The sequence below is a fragment of the Mustela nigripes genome, chromosome 12, assembly GCF_022355385.1.
Source record: "Mustela nigripes isolate SB6536 chromosome 12, MUSNIG.SB6536, whole genome shotgun sequence".
NCBI classification, from domain to species: Eukaryota; Metazoa; Chordata; class Mammalia; order Carnivora; family Mustelidae; genus Mustela; species Mustela nigripes.
The window spans coordinates 40,041,438-40,061,989 of record NC_081568.1 but is presented as its reverse complement, the minus strand read 5'-3'; the positions used below and the strand labels follow the sequence as shown (position 1 = coordinate 40,061,989).

General features: G+C 38.2%; 1 protein-coding gene across 1 annotated transcript in view; it reads right to left on the bottom strand.

Moving 5' to 3' along the window:
- FBXO38 (F-box protein 38) overlaps positions 1 to 20,552 on the bottom strand; it is a 54,540-nt gene that overhangs the window by 16,904 nt on the left and 17,084 nt on the right. Inside the window, 8 exon segments of the mRNA XM_059417120.1 lie at positions 188 to 307; positions 6,782 to 6,992; positions 8,282 to 8,424; positions 10,073 to 10,243; positions 13,675 to 13,805; positions 14,992 to 15,085; positions 17,515 to 17,652; positions 18,958 to 19,095. Of these exon segments, the coding sequence (XP_059273103.1) occupies positions 188 to 307; positions 6,782 to 6,992; positions 8,282 to 8,424; positions 10,073 to 10,243; positions 13,675 to 13,805; positions 14,992 to 15,085; positions 17,515 to 17,652; positions 18,958 to 19,095 (1,146 nt within the window).

The following is a 20,552-nucleotide window of genomic DNA, read 5'->3' as shown; positions in this document are numbered from 1 at the left end:
ACCTTAACAAAATATATATTATGTGTGTGTAGCAAGGAGAATATCAGTATAATATAGTGTCAATGATAAATAGCACATAACACATCACCAACCATAATGTTTAAAAATAATCACGTAGTGCTTCACTTTCTTCATTCGAGTCAGGCCCAAGCTTTGATAACCACAAATGTGAAAGTCACATGATTACCTGCTTGTTCCTCGTCAACATCCACAGGGATAACCGCCTGACTTTGAGCTACTGTCTCCTGTCCACTCGCGGCCACCACCTCTCCGTCTTCTGGCACCATGTCTTCCATCTCATTCAATGCTTCAACAAAAATAAACACAGTCAAAGTGAAACCAAAAGAAGTCTAAAAAAAAAAACCCCAGCAGCAGGCAAATCTGTGGCAGCCCCGAGAAACGAACAGCCCCGTGATTATTGGGTCCGCACTGGAAGAACAGCCTACGGCAGGGCTTCATCACACAGATGAGAACAAGCAATGCCCAGCCGTTCTATGGGAGAGGAAATCATGACGGGAAGGCAGCACTTGGTGGAGCCAGTCCATCACCGTAAGAGGAAAGCAGGGAGAGCGGCACACAGCGGAGAGAAGAAAAGCACCGCATTCACTCCTGAAGATGTCACCAGGAATGGCTCTAGGAGGCAACTGTGCCTCCCTGTAAGCGATCTGCCAGACAGTAGTGAAGGCCAGCTACTGGAAGACCTCATGATCATTTTACAAGCAATTAGTCTTGTAAGTATCTGCCAGCTACGTCAAGATGCACTGGGCAGACAAGCTCAAACTGTACACTTCCTCTCCTACTCTCTGAAGGTTCTGGTATCATTTTCAGCTAACCCAGGCCAAGGATTATGAACAAATACACTAGCGCATTGTTAACATTTTACTATCACTCAAATGTTTTACATCAAAGAGTTTGTGACAGTTATTAGTGCCTGTCAGTGAATGGGAATGTGTGATTTTACTTACATCTTTCTAAAAGATGAGCACAGTGAGCAATTTCAGAATGATGAGCTTCAATAAGCTTACTCTATCTTCTTAAGATAAAATGCTCACTTTTCTAAGAGGACCCTAAAGGAAATAATTCCTGGCTTTGCCAGTTTTTTACAATATTAAATTCATGTCCCTCAAATCAGCAGTCAATCTAATACCCACTTACAACCTAAGCTTGCATGCCTGATCTCAGTTTGAGTCTTGCCATAACCATACTACCTTTCCATCTGCAGCTCGGCCATGAGCCCAATGGCCCCAGAGACTGCGTCTAGCCTGTACATCACCGTATCCTCAAAGCTTAGGGCTGCTCAAGGGCTACTGCTGGGAAGTCAACCAACCATTTGGATGACAAGAAAAAACAAGATTCTGTTCCTAAAAGAACTAAAGAATCTACTTAAGTAGACAAAACAAATTCAGTTAACAAATAAATGAGGCAAATCAGGATGACAACAGAAAGATACCATTCAGCTAAATGTCTCTAGGATATACAACAGTAAAACTGGAGATTTCGTGGGGACAAGGGGATTTGGCCTTTAATATACACCAAACCACATTCCCCCTTATATTCAGTCTCCCATCTCAAATTCTTGCTCCACTCCAGACCTCAATTTTCTACATTTCTTTTAGTGCCCAAAGGAGGTCTGACCTTGCCTACAAATCTTCCATGATAAAAGCCAATTGATTTTCTTCTTTCATTCAATTCTTATGAACAATCATGAAGAACAGTAGTTATCATGTACATACTCCACGCCTGGCTATCGGCTAAATGCTTTTATATACATTACCTTATTTATTTCTTATGGCAAACTCACAAGGACATTATTACTAGCCTCATTTATGCAGCTGAGGGAAGTAATTTGTGAGGATGTGAACTGAAGTCTGTTTCCTGAGTCTGCTACAGTATAGGGGCAATGAGTAGATGGGACATGTATAATCCCTGCTCTCAAAGAGAATGCGCATGTTCTAACAGAGATGTTGGATACGTAGAATTAGGTCAGAAGAGACTTGCTAAGTGCTTCAACAGTCCAAGTGCAAGGGGAATATAGATGAAAAAGGAGCAACTAGTTTTCCTGTTGGGCAGGGAAGTTCTCAGGGATAGGAGGTGACACTTCCTAAACACTGGGAAGCTTGCTACATTTTCCAGAGGAGTTAAGTATTCCAGTGACAGAAAGAATAAGTGTTTGTACTGAAATGAGGGTGTAAAAGAAAATAAGGCTAAAAAGGCAGCATAGGCCACAGGCTTTGAAAAGCTTAGAAAGTCCTGCTAAAAAGCTCAGAATTATTTCTCATATGCAGAGGCAGACTATTAGAATGGAAGTACATTCATACGCCTATGTGGATAGGGTTTTCCAAAGTTGCTGAGCAAGAGCTTTTTAGGTTGCAGGGTAACCTGTAGAGGTATTTCATATAATATCCAAAAGTTACTTTATATTAACCTCTCTCACTGCATTCTTCCTTTGGATATTTATGAAGCAGCCACTCCAATGTGTCACTGTTCCTAGGTGCAGAGAAAAAGTGGTGAAATCCCAAGAAGACGCAGCAGTTGGTGTGACAAAGGGGTGAGCCTGGCACAAAGGAAGCATGGTGTATGAGGTGGGGACAGGCCAGATCATGTAGGGTTTTATGGCCCCAATCAAGAAACTGAACTTTTTTCCCCTAAGGCAGTAGGAAGCTACTGGAGTCTGAAGTAAGGGAGCAACGTCATCGGGTGTATGTTTTAACAACACTGCTCTGGCTGCTCTAAGACCTAATTTTAGCTGATCAAGAGAGAAAGTAGGGTGCAGTCTGAAATGTATTAAAGCATTCAGATAAATATTTTTTACCTGGTCACCCTGCCTTCTTAGATTAAAAAAAAAAGTGGTATAATTGTGGTACAACAGGCAAGGAGAATGTAGACTGAATGGCAAGATGCTTTGAAGACAGTCAAAAAAATTCTTGCTAAAGGACTCGATGCCATGGAGAATAGACAGTAAAGAAAAAAAGAAAGAGTATCTTGATTTTTAAATGAGATGGTAATACCCTCGGGCTACAGAAAGTGCAAATGATTCTTGGTTTAGATTTTTTTGTTTCAGAGTATCATTAGGACAGTAAATTTTTCAGAGTAATTTTAACTTAACAAAAATTATGTATGCTATCTTTTAATCAAGTATCAATGCTTACCAAATGTTTTGCTCAGTTTAAATGTTATTTCAGTTGTAAAAAAAATCCTGTTTTAATATGTAAGCATAAATCTTAACGGATCTGAGCAGTTTTTTACAAAAATATTAGCTGGTCTCTTCTATAAAAGCCTGATTAGAAATTCAAAACCTTTATTAAATGTACAAAATAAAGGAGAACTCACTGTCCTTTAAGAAATGATTTATATGCAATAATTTCTAATATTAAAAACGTTATTTAGTGGTTGACAATTATCTGCCCAAAATATAAAACAGAATGCATTTACTGTGATTTTTTTTCACACTATAGTTCACCCTTAGACTTCACTTCTAAAGATTTTCCATAAATCAATGGTTCTCAAACTGGGCTCCAGACCAACAGCATTAGCATCACTTGGGAACTTATGAGAAATGAAAATTATGTAGCCCCACCCAGACCTATTAACTCAGACCCTCTGAGCGCTAAGCCCAACAACCTGTGTTTTGACAAGTCTTCCAGGTAATTCTGAGGCACTCAAGTTTGAGAATCACTGCCAAAAATAAAAGCTGCAGAGCAATTCACCTAGGTTAATTCATCTGAATACAGGGCAGAGGACAGTGGTGAGGAAAGGGAGAGGGGCACACCATTTTTAAAAGTAGTAAGTACCCAGAATTTATGTGATAAATCAAGATAGAAACTTAGCAAAATTACATAGAGGCAAAACTATGCTTTATGGTTACAATTAACTCAAAAGTAATTATATTAAAATAATTTGGCAAAATGCTTTAGCAATTATAAAAGCATGATTTTGACACATTGTAATTTTATGTTAGGCAAATGTGAATTGTTAGAAAATATGAATATCTATTCCTCAATTTTAGAGTGCTATAAAATGCAGGTAATGAACTTAAATTCTCAATTAACTGGCCCATAATAAAGGATTCTAAATCTTAAGAATTTTGGAAGTACAAATCTAAGAATGATAATCTTGAGCAAATTATAATATTTTGATAAATCACTACTCTCTAAAGCAATGAAGTCTTATTTCCAAAATCATGTATTACCTTAATGATAATGTTTGCTGAAAAACACCCATGACTTATTATAGCAGTTTATAAACAAAGCTACTTAACTTGTATAAATTTTAATTTTAGAATTACATGATGCTCTTCTTTTAAACTCTGCTAATTCATGCAAGCTGATGAAGTTAAATAAAACAGGGCATGAAAGAGTGGGGGGCCTCTGCTTCATTCTGGGGTTGTTCCAAGACCACATAGAGGCCCATGCATGAAGTTTTAAAATTCTAAATTAAGGAAAGTCAACATATCAACACGACTTTCAAACGAAAATAATTTTTAAATTATCAAGATCATACCTAAAGAGTGGAAGCATCAAATGTTAATCATTTCAACAAATACCAGGTCCTACTGATTCCTTTTAGTTTGAATCTCTGTACCACTATTTAACGAAACTTCTTTTGCTTCTCTTTCATATTTGTTCTTTCCACCCCTGGTTTTGATCAAAAGTCACACAGCCTTTCTCCAGTTCCTATTTTTTTATTTAAAAGAACTGACCTGATACATACATAACATACAAATAAATACAATGCCAACTCAGGGAGATCTGTGGAACCAATGTTTTAGGATAACCTGCAGTTCCCTATAGTATTGTCATCATCAGTGGTGTTCTGAGCCTTCCTCTAGTTGAAGGTGTTTAATTCTTCAAACCTGGTATTAATGTAGCTCCTTTGCTTATGAGCCCTTAACAGCATTTGAAGATAGTGTACTTGACAATATATACCTCAAAATGTGGTCTGTATGCAAGTCTCTAATCTCCTGAAATCTTAGTTTACAATGTTAGTAGATTTAAGTTCCACTGTTCTCTCCTATAAATCAAATATAGCGTTCTTGTACACATTTTGGTCTCTGCTGCACCAGTATGTGACTTCACAATGGAGGCATTCTCCATTCTGTACGGAGAAGCCTATGGCCATCTAACTTCCAGTGGAGACTATCATCTGTCCAGTACATCCACTCCAACCACAACTGGGTTCCTAGGATCTGCGCAGGTCTGCGCTAAAGCTGCTCTAACAGTTTTCCGTGGACGGTCTGTGTCCTCTGAAGTCCAGGTCCCTACGGCATCACCGATGAGTTATAATGGCACTAAGGGAGAATAAAGCTAACAGACAACATCTGACCTCCTCTTCCTCCTCCAGTACTAGCACCTGCCGGCTCTCCACTTCTGTCTTTGTATTTTGGAGGTGGATGTCAGGGGGAAGAATTAACCGTAAGTTTCAAATGTCTAAAAGTACTCATGTGGAAATAAAAAGTATGAAGTTGTATATAACCATGTTTACTTCAAAAAGTCAAAAGATCAAAGGTAGAAACAAAGGTTTGGAATTCATCGGCATATTCCATGATCGGAATTCATCAGAATATTCCATATTCCAATGATAACAAAGCTAGGAAACTGAAGGAACTTCTGTAGAGAAAATGATAGAAAAAAACTGGGAGATCAAGGACTGAAGTAGAACAGAGGGGATACTGAAAGCAAAGGAATCCGAGCAGGCATGCCTGGTGAGACACAAGGAAAACAGTTTCGGAAATTCCAAGAGAAGAATTATTTCAGGAAGGTAGAAGCGGGCAACAATGACAAATGCTGCTCAGATGTCAAATATGACAAAAGAGGAGAAATGACCACTAGCATTCTCAGGAGAGCCACTGGTGACTTTGCCAAGAGCCAAGGAGAGTTCTACAGAGAACACGTGAAGTGAAGACAATGCCTAAGATGATGATTAGATCAGGCCCTATAATATACTAAGAGCAATCCTAAAGGAATGTATGCTCTATATGCCCTATGCTTTCGTGATGAAAGCAGGGACATAACATCACAGGACCCCATTTCTCAGTAATCACTGTGTCCAAGAGAATGAGTAAAGGGGCAATGAAAACAAGATAGCTTGAAGAGATTCCTTTTCTGATTCTTACGGGCCAACTGGGAAATTGGAAAACTTAGTAAGAAAACAACTTCCCTTCATCCTCACTCCCCAAGAGAGGGCCATACAAGCCCAAGAGCACATGGGCTCATAGAGCAGGTGTTCCGTCAATACTGAAGAATGCACTGGTAATTACATAAGTGAAATTCAATAGGTCTTTATTGGCTCATGTACTTATTTGGTGGGTGTTTGTGAAGACTTAATGATGAAAGGTGTCCAATGTCTAGCTACAATGTCTAGCACATGACTGCCATTCATTTTTTTCAGTTCTAGAACATCCAAAAATGGTCTCCCAATGAAGTTCTATCTACTGATCTACTGGTCAGGAAGACATAAAGAGATGTTCCTTCACCCAAATCCTGAAAGTTAAATCACAGGCCAGGTCTCTAAGGCTCACTGTACCCTGTACACCATCTAAGGCTCACTGTACCCACTGTACACTGTTACAGAGTCTAGGGACAAGAGGCATCATAAAGATAGCTTTGAAACAAGCCAGCAGATAGGCACATTTCATCCCTGCCCCATTTGCCTTGTCAACCAGGTCCCCCATATGTAAAGTGACAAACTGCCATACGGGGAGAAGGAAACAGAACAGGGTCAGAGAAATACAATCCAAAGTAAATATCACTTCTGTGTGGAGCTCACAAAAGATCTGGGTTACCGTCGGCTGCAAACTGCTGCTCTCCTGGCTGCAGGTCTTGCCGGAAGTCGTTCTCCTCATCAGAGTCATCTGGGTGATGGTGATTGTTGTCATGGATGTTGGCATTATTCTGGGCATTGTTATCATTGTCATTGTTGGAGTTCTGGTTGCTAACAAGGGCCGAGGAAACCCCAATTCCCGTTCCTGCACTCAGGCCGACTCGAGCACAACCCTAAGGCGAGAAGAAAACACATGTGTATTCACTCTGGTTAGTATAGAACACTTCGTTTTTCATATTCCTCCATTTCACCTTGATCTAAGAATATTTACAGAGCACTACTTTCACATATGTATCAAGCACCTCATTAGAGGTTCATAAGACTTCAAGCAAGATGCAGTGCTATTGGTCTGGATTTACAGATAATGAAATGCAGTGGAAAGAGATCTGGGTAAGAGACCGGTAGGTGCTAGAGCTGGGACCTGAAACCCAATAATCTGACCTCCGATCCTGAGCCTTCCCCGCTATACTGTACTGCTTGCACAGTGGGAATGTAACCATTAAGAACTGAAGGAGAGAGAAGATAATTAACTGAAGCATTGTTTTTATTACAATGACAGCAAAAGTCTTATTAAGCAGGTTTTTTTTTTTAATATTTTATTTTTTTATTTGACAGAGGAGAGAGATCACAAGTAGGCAGAAAGGCAGCCAGAGAGAGAGGGGGAAGCAGGCTCCCCACTTAGCAGAGAGCCCTACGCAGGGCTCGATCCCAGGCCCCTGAGATCATGACCTGGGCCGAAGGCAGATGTTTAACCCACTAAGCCATCCAGGCGCCCTGGTTAAGCAGTTTTAAAATAACATTTCGTACAACAGACAATCTCAGGTTTTCCAGGATTTTCAACTGCACAGAAGAGAGAAGAGCAAAGTAAAATATATCCAAAATGAATCCCTAATCCATATTTACATCTGAGGTTCTTAATTAGAAATTTAATCTCCCGGGGAACCTGGGTGGCTCAGTGGGTTAAAGCCTCTGCTTTCGGCTCAGGTCATGATCCCTGAGTCGGGATCGAGCCCCACATCTGGCTCTCTGCTCAGCGGAGAGCCTGCTTCCCTTTCTCTCTCTCTGCCTGCCTCTCTGCCTACTTGTGATCTCTCTCTGTCAAATAAACAAAATCTTTAAAAAAAAAAAAAAAAGAAAAGAAAAGAAATTTAATCTCCCAACTAATTACTCTCAGTAATAAATTTTGACCTAGCTCAAAATTTCCACCTTTGCTCGTATCTCACCTTCAGCTTACGGAACTGACAGAGACAGCTTTCCACTTACTTTTTCCTTTCCCTTCTCTGGAGACCCCTTACCAGAGCAAGACACCATTCAAATTATAACCTGTATGCCTTCATTGTAAGACGGCAGTAAAAAGTCCAATTGTAATAATGTAAGGGCATATTATTAGGAAAAAAAATCACTGAGGTTTTGTTTTCCTCCTTGAGTATTAAAATAAACAATTCCCTCAAATGTGACTTACTTTGGGTGGTTCACGAAACATCTGGTCCAGTGAAATAAACTCGAGGCTGGGCAACAATTCAATAAACTGGCCAAAGGAGTCCAGCTTCAAAGCATGGCACCGCACTAAGTTGATATCGACCAATCGTGTCCATCTTGAGTGATCTGTTGGGAGAAATGACATGGCCAGAGAGTTTAACTAACACTTTGTCCATTACAGATGAATTCTGCTTTAGGTCACAAAGATTTTCAAAACCTTTTCCTTTAAATAACTTTGATTTTATCTCTCATGATCTCAAAAACTTGATGACTAAATTATGATGTCTTCTTACCTAATTTCATTGTGGAAACTACATGGCTTGGGAATTATTAACTTGAAACCAAGTGAACCTTGATCTAAATGTGATCCATTCAACAACCTACATGCCTATTCAACAATAGGACACTAAAGAAATGTTGGTGCATCCATTTAATAGAACATTATGCAGCTATTAAAAAGAATGAAGGAAAATTGAGTATGCTTGCTATGGAAAACTCTCCCCCAAGTACTCGTAGTGTAAAAACCAAGCTTACAGGAGAGGGTATACCTGAAAAGGTCCTTTGTATATATAAATCATTTTTAAATGCTACACATGTATAGGCTGCAATATGCACAAAATAATCTGTCCAGAGAATATACAAGAAACTGTTGATGGTGGTTACCTTTGAGAAGAGGAGACTTTTCATTTTGTACCTTTCTGCACTGTTTGGTATTGTTTACCAAGTGCATGTATTACTTTTAGTTTTTAAGTGTTAACAGGAGTTCTGAGTGATGGGATTATAGGCCATTTTTTGTTTTCTTCTTTATACACTTCTGTATTTAAGAAAACAAACAAACCAAAAATCCAATAAATGTTATTTTTTAAAAGTGATCTATGCCTGCTACCACCTAAAGTTTGTATTTCCCAATAACTTCTTGGTGCAGCTGGGCTAGGGACAGAATTTCCACTTCCAGTAGGGGAGACATGGCCATTCTAATGAGTAAACTCAAGAGATGCTCCAGAGCCTAAGAAGAGGCTGGAGACGGGCTCTATAAGGAGCTACAGAAGCCCAAAGAGGCAACTCAGATAGGAAAGGAGGCTGTTTTGCAGAGGTCAGTGAGGGGACTTGATTTGGTAAAGAGGATGTCACAATGAAAACTCTCTAGCTTGGAATTTATTTAAAGGTTTGTGAATTTAGGTATTTAAGAAGGGTCCTGAAAGAAACAAATAACAGCACTCTCTTGGGGAGGAAAAAGAACTCCCCATATAAGGAAACGTATCAAGTACAAAAGTCACACTCTATACACAAGGGGTCGGGTCAGCGGGGAAGAGCTGAAAAAGCTTAAAATTTTAAGGCAAATGAAAACTTCACAAGTTAATGCTAAATATGTCACCTAACTAAAGTTTTTTTTTGTTTTTGTTTTTGTTTTAAATACATACCCACTTTGTCCTTTCAGATGATGTGCCATTTGAAGGTATTCAGAGAAAACAAATGTAATATCCCAGGCAATAATTCCTAACCTTAATTTTATATGCCTGGCTCAAAAAAAAATGAGGGCAGTTGACTCCATAACCCAGACAGTGCCAATTTCTAGGCAGAGAACATCAGGAGTTCAAAAAGGCAATGACAGAATACTTCCAACTTGGTTATCAAAGGTTCCCAGCACTTGTATGACCAATCTTATAAATATCTACATTTTACATTACGAATACAATTCATATCACACACAGAAAATAAAAATATATATTCTTTTGAGAGCAGGCGGACATAGCCATAGTTAAGCCTACAGTACCTGAGATCCAATTGTATGGGTTATGAAGATGAGGGCAATTATAAATTGCCAGGTATTTGATACAGGAAAAAACTTCATTGACTGCCTTCATGCCTATATCGGTGATGATACCAGGATTTTCTACCACATCAGCCAAGCCATACTTTACCAGATCTGCATTCGCCATTCTACCTAAATAGAAATCAGTTAAAAAAAAAAGATTCTTAAATGTCATGGAATGTTGCTGAACTCTTTAACATCCAGTATATTACTCTCTATGATCGTTGTGTTTCATCGATCCATCATCAGGTTCAAGTCTGAATACAATTTTAGGTGCAAAATAAAAATTTATATTAAAAGTCAAGGGATAGCTAACAGAAACATTTTCAATTCTCTAGAAAAGGGAAAAAAAAAGTAAAAATTCTTAAAGTAAAACTGAGGGATATATTGCATTGGTTCACACTTACAGTAAAGTTTTAGCTTTAGCTTTTAAAAAGAAAAATAAGATCTTAAATATGTAATTCTCTTTTACGGTATCGGGATGTTTTTGGAGTCAGGTATGCCCAGGCATAGAAAAGAGTAAACTGGTAATTCAGGGTCATTCTTAGAACACATGGGATTGGTTAGTAAAGATGTGACCATCCCCAGAAAACGGAATTCTAACTCAAATACACCTACCCCCTCTGCCAATGAGCTTTAGTGCCCCCCCATCGTGCAGGCACGCGGGGGGGCTGGGGGTTGGGGATGGGTATCAGTAAAAGATAATCCTCGTCCTAAACTGTGGTGACACTGGAAATCAACCTCATTCCTTGTCTCCTGTCCTCATTTTCCCCCTGTTCCTGTCCTTACTCTCCAGGATGGTCTGCTTGACTACAAGCAACCTGAAGGAAAAGGGACTGTGTCTAGTTAGGTGACAGTCACATTTTCAATGACCAGCAGGGTGCTGGGGAGACAGGAACTTAATAAATGTCTCTCACAATCCTTACTACCACCTGCCACCAAGTACAAAGAAAACACTGTTGCTCTGGTGAAGATGCCCCACACACCTTACAGGGATTTAAAACAACTATTAACTCCAAACTCTTCCTATTTTACTCTCCACATAGTTTCAGTCTCTCACCTACAGTCCACATTTTTGATATTTATTGTCCATTTTCTGCAGATTTACCTTAATTCGTCCTTTACAATTCAGCCGAGCCATTTTCTTTAGCCTGCTGTAAAAACATTTTTCTTACCCTTTGGACTTGAAATTTTTCTAAGGATTGGGTAAATCTTGAAATGACCCTGTTTCTTTTCTGCATAAATGTTGTAACCTGACATAACATATCCATCATACATTCATTCCTTTGAGACCACCACCTTCTTCCACCTCTTGGGTTCTCCTTGATTGTCATGTTCCCTCAAGAACTCTGATGACATCACCTAGAACACATTTCTGTTTCTTTTTCTTTAGCCCACAGATCAGCTAAAAGTAAAAGCTACCATTTACTAAATGCTTTCTAAGGGTCAGAGATTGTATGATAACAGTGGTTTTATTACTGACGACTCCAAACCACCCATGGAAAAAATGACAAGTGGTCTTATCTCTACTTAACAAATGAGAAACCATGGACTTAAGAAGTAACTTGCCCAAGGTCCCATCACTTGTTAGAGGCAGGTCTCAATACCACCTCTCCCCGTCTGCAAAGCCCCAGCACTAAAAACAACACTGCTCTGGTTTTTAATGAGTTTTATATCCCTATCACCTTTGAATAAAATTCTGCTATCATAAATCTATGAAAGGAAAACCCCCCTGTAAGTATTCATCTTTGGAACACTTTTCTTCTACCCGTAACACACAGCATCTGCTTTTCAGCACATCCATTTCCCCAATATGGCCCTGTCATTTTTCCCATAAATGTATGGGGCACAAAGGTTGATATTTCTATTGGTATTTGGCCAAGTCTTCATAACAAAACAGAGATCCAAGTTCTACTAGAGGTGATGCTACCCCTACCCTCAGGAGAGGCACTTCAAAATCTAAATTACTGCGAAGAGTGAGATTAAGTGGCAAAGTATGAGCAGTGACCACACGTTCCTCCCTGGATGCTGCTAGAGGCACCTGGCGCCTACAGTGATAGATAATCCTGGGCTGTCTTTGGAGGGTCGGAGGCAAATATGTATCTGGAGAAATGGATGAACTGCAGCAAATATGAAAACAAGAAATGTTTATGAAAAGGTCAAGACAGAGATTTCAATATGAAAGACACTATGAAACATGCTGAAAAGCATAACGTAGCAGTAGTCTAAAGATAAAGTGCTTTTCTACGGAATGTGTCTTTCAGGGAAAGAGACACAATTGGGAAATAGCTGGTTATAAAGATAACCCTCAAGAGAGAATCTTTCAGTGGGCCTAAATGTGGCCATCTTGAAAATACAAAATTTGTCAAGTTTTGAGCTTTGGGGAAGAGGAAAAAATAAAATTACAGAAAGCTGAAAATTTTGCTGGGTTACGCAGAAGGTACTGTAGAAACAAGACAGAGAATGTAAGCAACCTCATTCAAAACCAGAAAAGCCTGGTATCAAATACATTAATTTTATATGAAATGACTATACTAGGTTAGCATTTTAAAGCTACGTTGGTGAAAAGCCAATCTTTTTCAAGGTTATACAATAAAAAAGAATTCCTATTAAACTGGCAAAAAGATAATGATTTGATTTCTTAATCCTTCACATGTAGTAATGAGCACTGCAACAAAGAAAAAGCAAACAAAACAACAGAGATGTCTACTAAAACTGAAAAAGGACAACAGTCACTTGTTTGACCTAGACTGTCCTGACCAGAGGAATCAAGTCTTGTGTTCTTTTAGGTGCAAACTAGATCCTAAGAAAAAATGCCATCTGGTATGACAGTGAGTTTAAGAAAGACTTGTTAGAAATTACACGGGGAAGAAACAATTCTTGCAAAAAATAAAAACATGCTGACGGTGGAAATGCTCTTGCATGTCTGATTAATGTCATGTAGGAAAAAAGCTTGAATAATGAATTGACATGCATTCAAACCCAAAGGAATGAGTTCCCAATTGTAAATACATTCCAGAAAATGCTGTCAACAAGCCTTCCAACAGCAATCATCATCAAATGAATACTGACCATTATGTGCTCACACTATCTGGGAAATCCAGAACCCCCAGCGGGCTTATTATGGAAATGAAGAGCATGGACAGGGAATGGGACCTCATCTGAGAGGACCATCAAAAGCTTCAAGAAGTGTGGCAGATCAAATTCAACAAATGGAACCAAGGATGACATTCTGTGAAAAAAATGAAGCAGAATGGGAAAGAAACTTGGGCAGTAAAATGAAGACAATATCAAATGTAGGTAAGGATTTTTTTTTTTTTTTTGCATACTGTTAATCGTTATATTTTCTATAATATGCTAAGTCAGAGGCAACACGGGGGGGGAAAAAAATCACTGACACTTCAAGTTTAAATTAAAAGTTCCTTTTTCAAGAAGGCAAAGCCCGTAAGACTTTAAGCTATCTTATATTCAAGAAAATATCACGCATCTTAATTCAAGTTTCAGTTTTTCAAGTAAGTTCTTTACAGCAATTCTAGGGAATAAAATGGTTGATTAAGTCTTACTCTGCAGCAAAAACTCATCTACATATCCCAGATGAAGTGTTTCAAACTGGGGGAACTCCAGCTCTGCCATCTTTAGGGCAGAAAAGACGCCATCTTTGGTTAGGGAAGGCTGGATCCGAACTTCATGTAACCTATGGAAAAAAAAAAATATCAGAGTAAAATAAAAAATATCAGAATCAAAGGTTCTTCCTAGCATAAGGCTCCGAAAGAAATTCACCTTACTGAGATGTCACATGCAAACAACTTTCCTCTACCAAAAAGCATTAGAGATGTTTCCTGTAAAGGAGCATTTTGTTAAGTGTGGACATGTCTTAGGTGGTACACTGCAGTTACATTAACAGCAAGTTACAAAATAAGAATCTAATGTTTGCTTAAACCTGATTAAGTCCAAGTCAGAATCTGCAACTGGTGCTGATTATTCAACATCTTTTTTTATGCTGCTCTTAAAAGTGCCATTTTAACAAAGATCATAGTTCCATAACGAGTAAGAATACCTACTTGCTAATACTTAGACACAGATTTTTATACTCATAACATTCTTTTTAAGCGTTTTGAAATCAAGAATTTTGAAACTGAAAGAAACGGTTAACTAGGGGCACCTGGGTGGCTCAGTAGGTTAAAGCCTCTGCCTTCAGCTTGGGTCATGGTACCAGGGTCCTGGGATCGAGCCCCACATCAGGCTCCCTGTTCAGCGGGAAGCCTGCCTCCCCCTCTCTCTCTGCCTACCTCACTGCCTGCTTGTGATCTCTGTCAAATAAGTAAATAAATTCTTAAAAAAAAAATACTTAACTCAATTTTAATACAATATAAAAGCAGAGGTAGACCTTTGATCTGCAGGATACCATAAACGTGGCATAAACTGATATAAAGATATTATATTAAAAATATAAAGGTGTTACAAGGTCAGGATTCTTAAAAAGCTGACTTAAAATACTGATTTCTGAATAGCAAACAGTGTTACCAACTAGCTAAAATAATTCCAAAAATCAGAGAAGGTTGAAAGAATGGTTCCCAAGAGAGCTGCAGACACCAGCATCAGTGCTGACTTCTGGTGGACCTCCAGAATGTTGACTGCTTTTCTCTGATGAGACCACACCCCTGCAAGAGCTTGATGGGTCTGGAGGGCAGTTCAGCTGTCATCAGTTGTAAAAGAAGACTATCACTACCAAGTGATGCTCTAATGCTATTTAAACAACTCCTTTATATTTCACATCTAGACAAGGCATAATCAAACTTCCTATACACATTCCCCCAATCTTTGCAAAACAGGAAAAAACACTACTCTAAGACAAAAGACAACATCAAGAAGAAACATACCTACGAGCAGCAGTGATAATGAGGTAACCAAGATCTACTTCAAGAGCATTTTTGCAAGCTCCCAAAACGATAGTATGCAAATTTCTAAAACCACCTAGGTTAAGGGAGAAAAGGAACAAAAACAGTATTTCCTTCGACCACAGCACTTTTAGTAAAGTATTTAGATGCATTTTAGATGACATTTATCTGGTTAAAAGTAAATCTAAGTAACTCAAATTAGTAACTCAAAATGAATTGCAATGACCAGTCATTTCCTAAGAAGAGATGAAAACAGACACTGTCTTCCTGAAGAGGCATTCTGATTGTGTTGGAAAATTACTCCAAATTATTGAGACTGTTAAAAGAAAGGATTTTCAGGAAGCTAGAAGTTCGTAAGGGAACTGTAAAGAAGGGATCCTGACATTTTCTAGCCCAAGTCTGAACCTCCTATGTATCATAGGGAACAAGACCACCACTCCTTTAACTTCAGCTGTTTTATGTTTTTGAAACTTGTAAATACAGAGCAAAAACAGTATGCAAATTATTAATGTGTAAAGCACAGTGAATTTTCACAAGATTGACTTTAAACTTTTATGAAGAGAACCACACAATATGCACTTCTGTGTCTGTCTTCTTTTGCTGAAATTTCTGTTTAGAAGATTCATCCACATTGCTGCATACAGTGGCAGTTCATTCACTCTCACTGCTGTGTAATATTCTCTTGCACAAATATGTCACGTGTGAATCACCCATGCTGCTGCTGCTGGGTATTTGGGCTGTTCCATCGGGAGGCTATTATGAACAGTGCTTCTATGAATAATTTGGGGCACTGTCTCCTGGTGAAGATATGTATGCATTTCTATTGGCTTTAAAACCAGGGAGACAATAAATTAATAAAATCAGGAAGGCCGCTGTTGCTATGCACAGACACTACCAAACAATATTTCAAGGGAATGTATCAATTTATACTCAGCCCCAGCAGTGTATGAAAGCCCTGTAAGTCTCTTTCCTATCAGTCATACTTAGGCATAGTCATTTTAGTGCTTGTGTATCACACTGTGGTTTTATTTTGCATTCCTCTAATGATTAAGGGCATTTCTCATTTTTTCATGTCTATGAACCATTTGGTTATCCCCTTTTGTGAAGTCTTGTGTATTCTGGTTGTATCCTTGTTTTTCTTACTGGGTTGTCTGCCTTTTTCTCATTAATTTTAGTAGTACTTCATATACTCTAGACACAAGTCCTTCATTTGATACCTGTACTGCAAATAGATTCTCACACTCTGAAGCTTTGCTTTTCATTCTTAATCATACCTTTTGATGAACAGAAAAAAATTTTTAATATAGTAGAGTTTATCAATTTTTTGTTTATGGTAAGTATTTTTTGGTATCCTGTTTAATAAATCTCTGCCTACCCAAGGTTAAAGAGACATTCTCCTACTTTTCTTTTTTAAAGGAATGTTTTGTTTTTCACATTTGGATCTATGATTCATTTGGAATTAACTTTTATGTGAGGTATAACTGACTCCTTAATTAAAATATAAGGCAGAGTCATTCTTAAATGCTCATAAGGGGAGAAAAGTCTGTTTTTCTTTCAGGACATTTACACAAACTCTTTACTTTTGGCATCTGTAGTCTTCTCTCTAATGAATGGCTCCACTGTGGTCTTCTTATCCCCTCTCTGACTTTTTCCTGTTAGTTCAGCCATGCACAATAAAAATAAAGCTGTTGACCCTAAGGGAGCCTGCTCCATCCCCTCCACAATTTAATTAAAGTGTACTTCCACCAAACTTGACAAAATGCCTAAAAATGCCATGCTTACTCACATTTTAATAGTATTAGAAACATCAACTTGTACCAACAGTACTTAAAGATACTCTATTTGTATTCTGAATATACAAAGTTAGATTGTTTTTTTCTCAACAGTTAGTTATCTATCTCGCTAAATTCTGTGGTATCTGAGATAAACATCTTTATGAGATGTTTAACATGGAGCACATTGTTATATATCATTATTTAAAATATAATTAAAGGACCTAGAGAGTAAAATATACTTTCCATTTAAAAGCCATTATCTGAGATGAAGCTAATATCCAAGTGCAAACATGAAAGCACTGATATACCTTAAAGTATTAGACAAACGTGAGACATTATCATTACTAATCCCTGAGTTCTTTTGTAGGCCTAAAATGTCCAAGTCAAAAACCATCTCTTTTCACCAACAGACTCTAGAAATCCCTGTTAATATTTTTCAGAAAAATTCCAAATATAACAGCTGTCTGGTTAACTAAGTAATACGAATTAATAAAACAGAAAACGTGCTTTAACACTCTACTATTTATATTGAGAAGGCTTAGCACTGCATAAAAAGAAAATAAGTACTAGTCCATACTCACGGTTACTTACTGTCCATCAAACGCACCAGACAGGGTAATTACTAACAAGCAATTTCTTTTAAAAAGACTCACAAAAGAAGCTAAATAAAAGCATAGTAATTTTAAAAACTGATTTGTAAAGTTTTCAGTAACTAAAGAAAAATTAATACCTGATCTCCAACTGTCTTCAACCACGTGTTGGATAAGACCTCCAAGGAAAGGGACTCGAACCATTTCCAAATGTTCCAAGTTTCGGGCAGACGCTAAGCCTGTTACTAAAGGGACATACTTCAAGGAGTTTGTTGGCCCTAGAGGAATAAAAAATACTTCAATGGAACAATGTAAATTTATTTAAAAGTGAATTTTCAAACCAGCAGCTGAAATAACTTACAAATTCTATGTGCGAAACTGAGAGCCAAGTAGGTAACTCTCTGTAATTTGTATCTATTAGAACATATTAGCCTGATAAAGATGTATTTATTTATTCAGCGTAAGGATTTTTTAGTAACGCTGGAGGAACGTTTAGTATTTTTTGTAAATCCCCTGAAGTTTCAATAGTTTTGAGTTCAAATACTAAAGGGAGACAGCCGAGTTGAGGATGTGGTCCTTCACCCAAGTAAAGAGCTGGGTCATAAATACCTCTCTCTGGGAGCAGTGCTGTAGGAGGGGATATGGAAGATCACAAGACACAGGCCTATCTGCCACAGAGCTTGCCAAAGACATGGAGATAAAACTGAATAATCTAAGAATACAAAGACATGACATATCTACTATAAAAATAGTATCTGTTGTACTACATAAAAAAGAGAATAAGAGGAAGGAAGGAAGTGTATACCTTAGGACAAGGGAACAGTAACATAGTGTAAAGGCTGGCAGAATGGCAGAGGGGACAGTGAATAGGCAAGCCTGACAGTAAAAGAAGGTACATCTTAGTAATGACTCAGAAAAAAGATATCGAGAGGGGGCCCCAGCTATTAAGAACTTTAAAGGAGAATAGTCCCACTTGACAATCTAGGGCAACAGAGACACTGAAGATTTCTGAACAGAAAGGCAGTACCATTAAGCAGTGCTTTCTGCTTTATGGGATCATAGTGTGACGTAACCAGAAATCAGACAGAGATCCATTATAACAATCCTACAGAAAGTAAAAAGTGAGGGGGATCTGGGTGGCTCAATCGGAGCCTCTGCCTTCAGCTCAGGTCATGACCTCAGGGTCCTGGGGTCGAGACTTGCATTGGGCTCCCTGCTTAGTGGGGAGCCCGCTCCCTCTCCTGCTCCCCTTGCCTGCCTGTACTCCCTCTCTATCTCTGTCAAATAAATAAATAAATAAAACCTTTTTAAAAATTTAAAAAATAAGAAAGTAAAAAGTACCTGTAAAAAATATGTAGAGATACTGTGATGCTTCCCCCCCCACCAACTAAGGGTAAAACACAAATCATGAGTCAACTGACCTTAAAACAAAAGATACATCTATTTTCACAAGGTGAATAAATTACTGAACATAAATGATAATAATGTAACATAATTCCATTTAGAAACACAGCTATGGAGTTGGCTTTAGGATATTTTTAGGATAGTATAGGTATAATTCTACCATAACTATGTGCCATTACCTGCACAGTTCCTCATGACGAAAGTTCGTAAACTAATGCAAAGAAAGTCTTTGAACGGCTGTGGTTTAGTGAGTCTTACCCACTTCATATAAAGGTGCCTTAGCATCGGGATACAAGGAATTTCAGGAACATTCACCCCTAAAAACATATACGGAAAAACAAAAATCACGAAAAAAACTCTGTATTCTGCATAAAAGTGCAACAGTCTACTTTTCAAGTTGACAATTTGTCCTTCAAGGAGATTTTCACCAGAAAGAATTACCTAATTAAAGTCCATCAAGTTTGGCTGATTTAATAAAACAGGCTTGTAATGAACAATGTGAGCAAACCATGAACACTCTACTTTGTTAGTTCTTTAGAAAAGACATATGGAGATGGGATCGTAAAAGTATTTCCACATTTTATACACATGAATCTTTCTCATAACTCTACACAACTCTTTCAGGATACATACATACACCAGCAGATATAAAATGAAAACAAGTTCCTGAAAACAAAATTATGTGGAAGGAATAAACAAAAGTACTATTTGATTACCAACGCCCACTATCCCACCAGTGAGAAAACTAAAACACAGGCAGGATAGCTGGCTTCAAATACCATAATATCCAGAGACAGAGATTAAAGCTATTTCTACAAATGAATGAACCTTAACGATTTGTACATGAGTAGAAGAAGCCAGTCAGCATGACTCTGAGAAAGTGAGAAACCCATCAGTCATATATTTTAATATTTCAAACTGATGAAGGTATTTTATCCTTTAGATCCATAAGTGACTTAATACTATTAGTCATACCTGCAGAGGACACTGTCTGAGAGAAAGGGGATGTAAAGTGGAAGGAAAAATCAGGAGACAAAGAAGAAAAAAAGATAGGTAACTTGTAAGTTCTAAAAGGAAGAAAGCAGATCAAGGAACCTGCCCAACAGTTAACCACCACAGCCTCATGAAAAGCCAAGGAAATGACACAAGTATCTGAGAGAAATTCCAAGGACCCAGTGTGATGGCATTTAACAAGCAGCAGCTGGCAAAACCAGTTTAATACAAGTTCAAATTGAAGTTGGTAGAAGCCCTGATAACAAGGGGACTAGAGAAAGCAAACTAGCAGAGCCCCTGAATGACTGGGTCTTTAGAAGCTAAATTTTGCAGGATGCTCCTACTACAAGGAGTATCCCTTAACCTGCCCCTTCCCAAAAAGCAGCGAGCGACCTTTAGCCTTGAACTACGCATATACCCTATATGGCACCAGATGGGAAGTAAAATTGAGGTTGAGACAAAACAAAGAAAGGCAGAGGCAAAGAGGTATAGACTAAGACTAAAGATGTAAAACTCAAAAATGTACACTTAGCATTCACCATGATAGTGGTAATTCTGATTAGCAAATTCAGAATAGAAAGAGTGAGACAGATCCACCAGACAAAGAAGGTCTAGTCTACGGCCCAATCCACATTTTGCTTCAAACCCATTCTATAAACAAAGGACACAATTACCGTCTTCCCAGCATGTGCACTAATTTACTATACACATTTACAACACCATCACAGTGTTAAACTGTTGAATTAATCAAACGAATGAATGCATTTCAACAAAATTTACC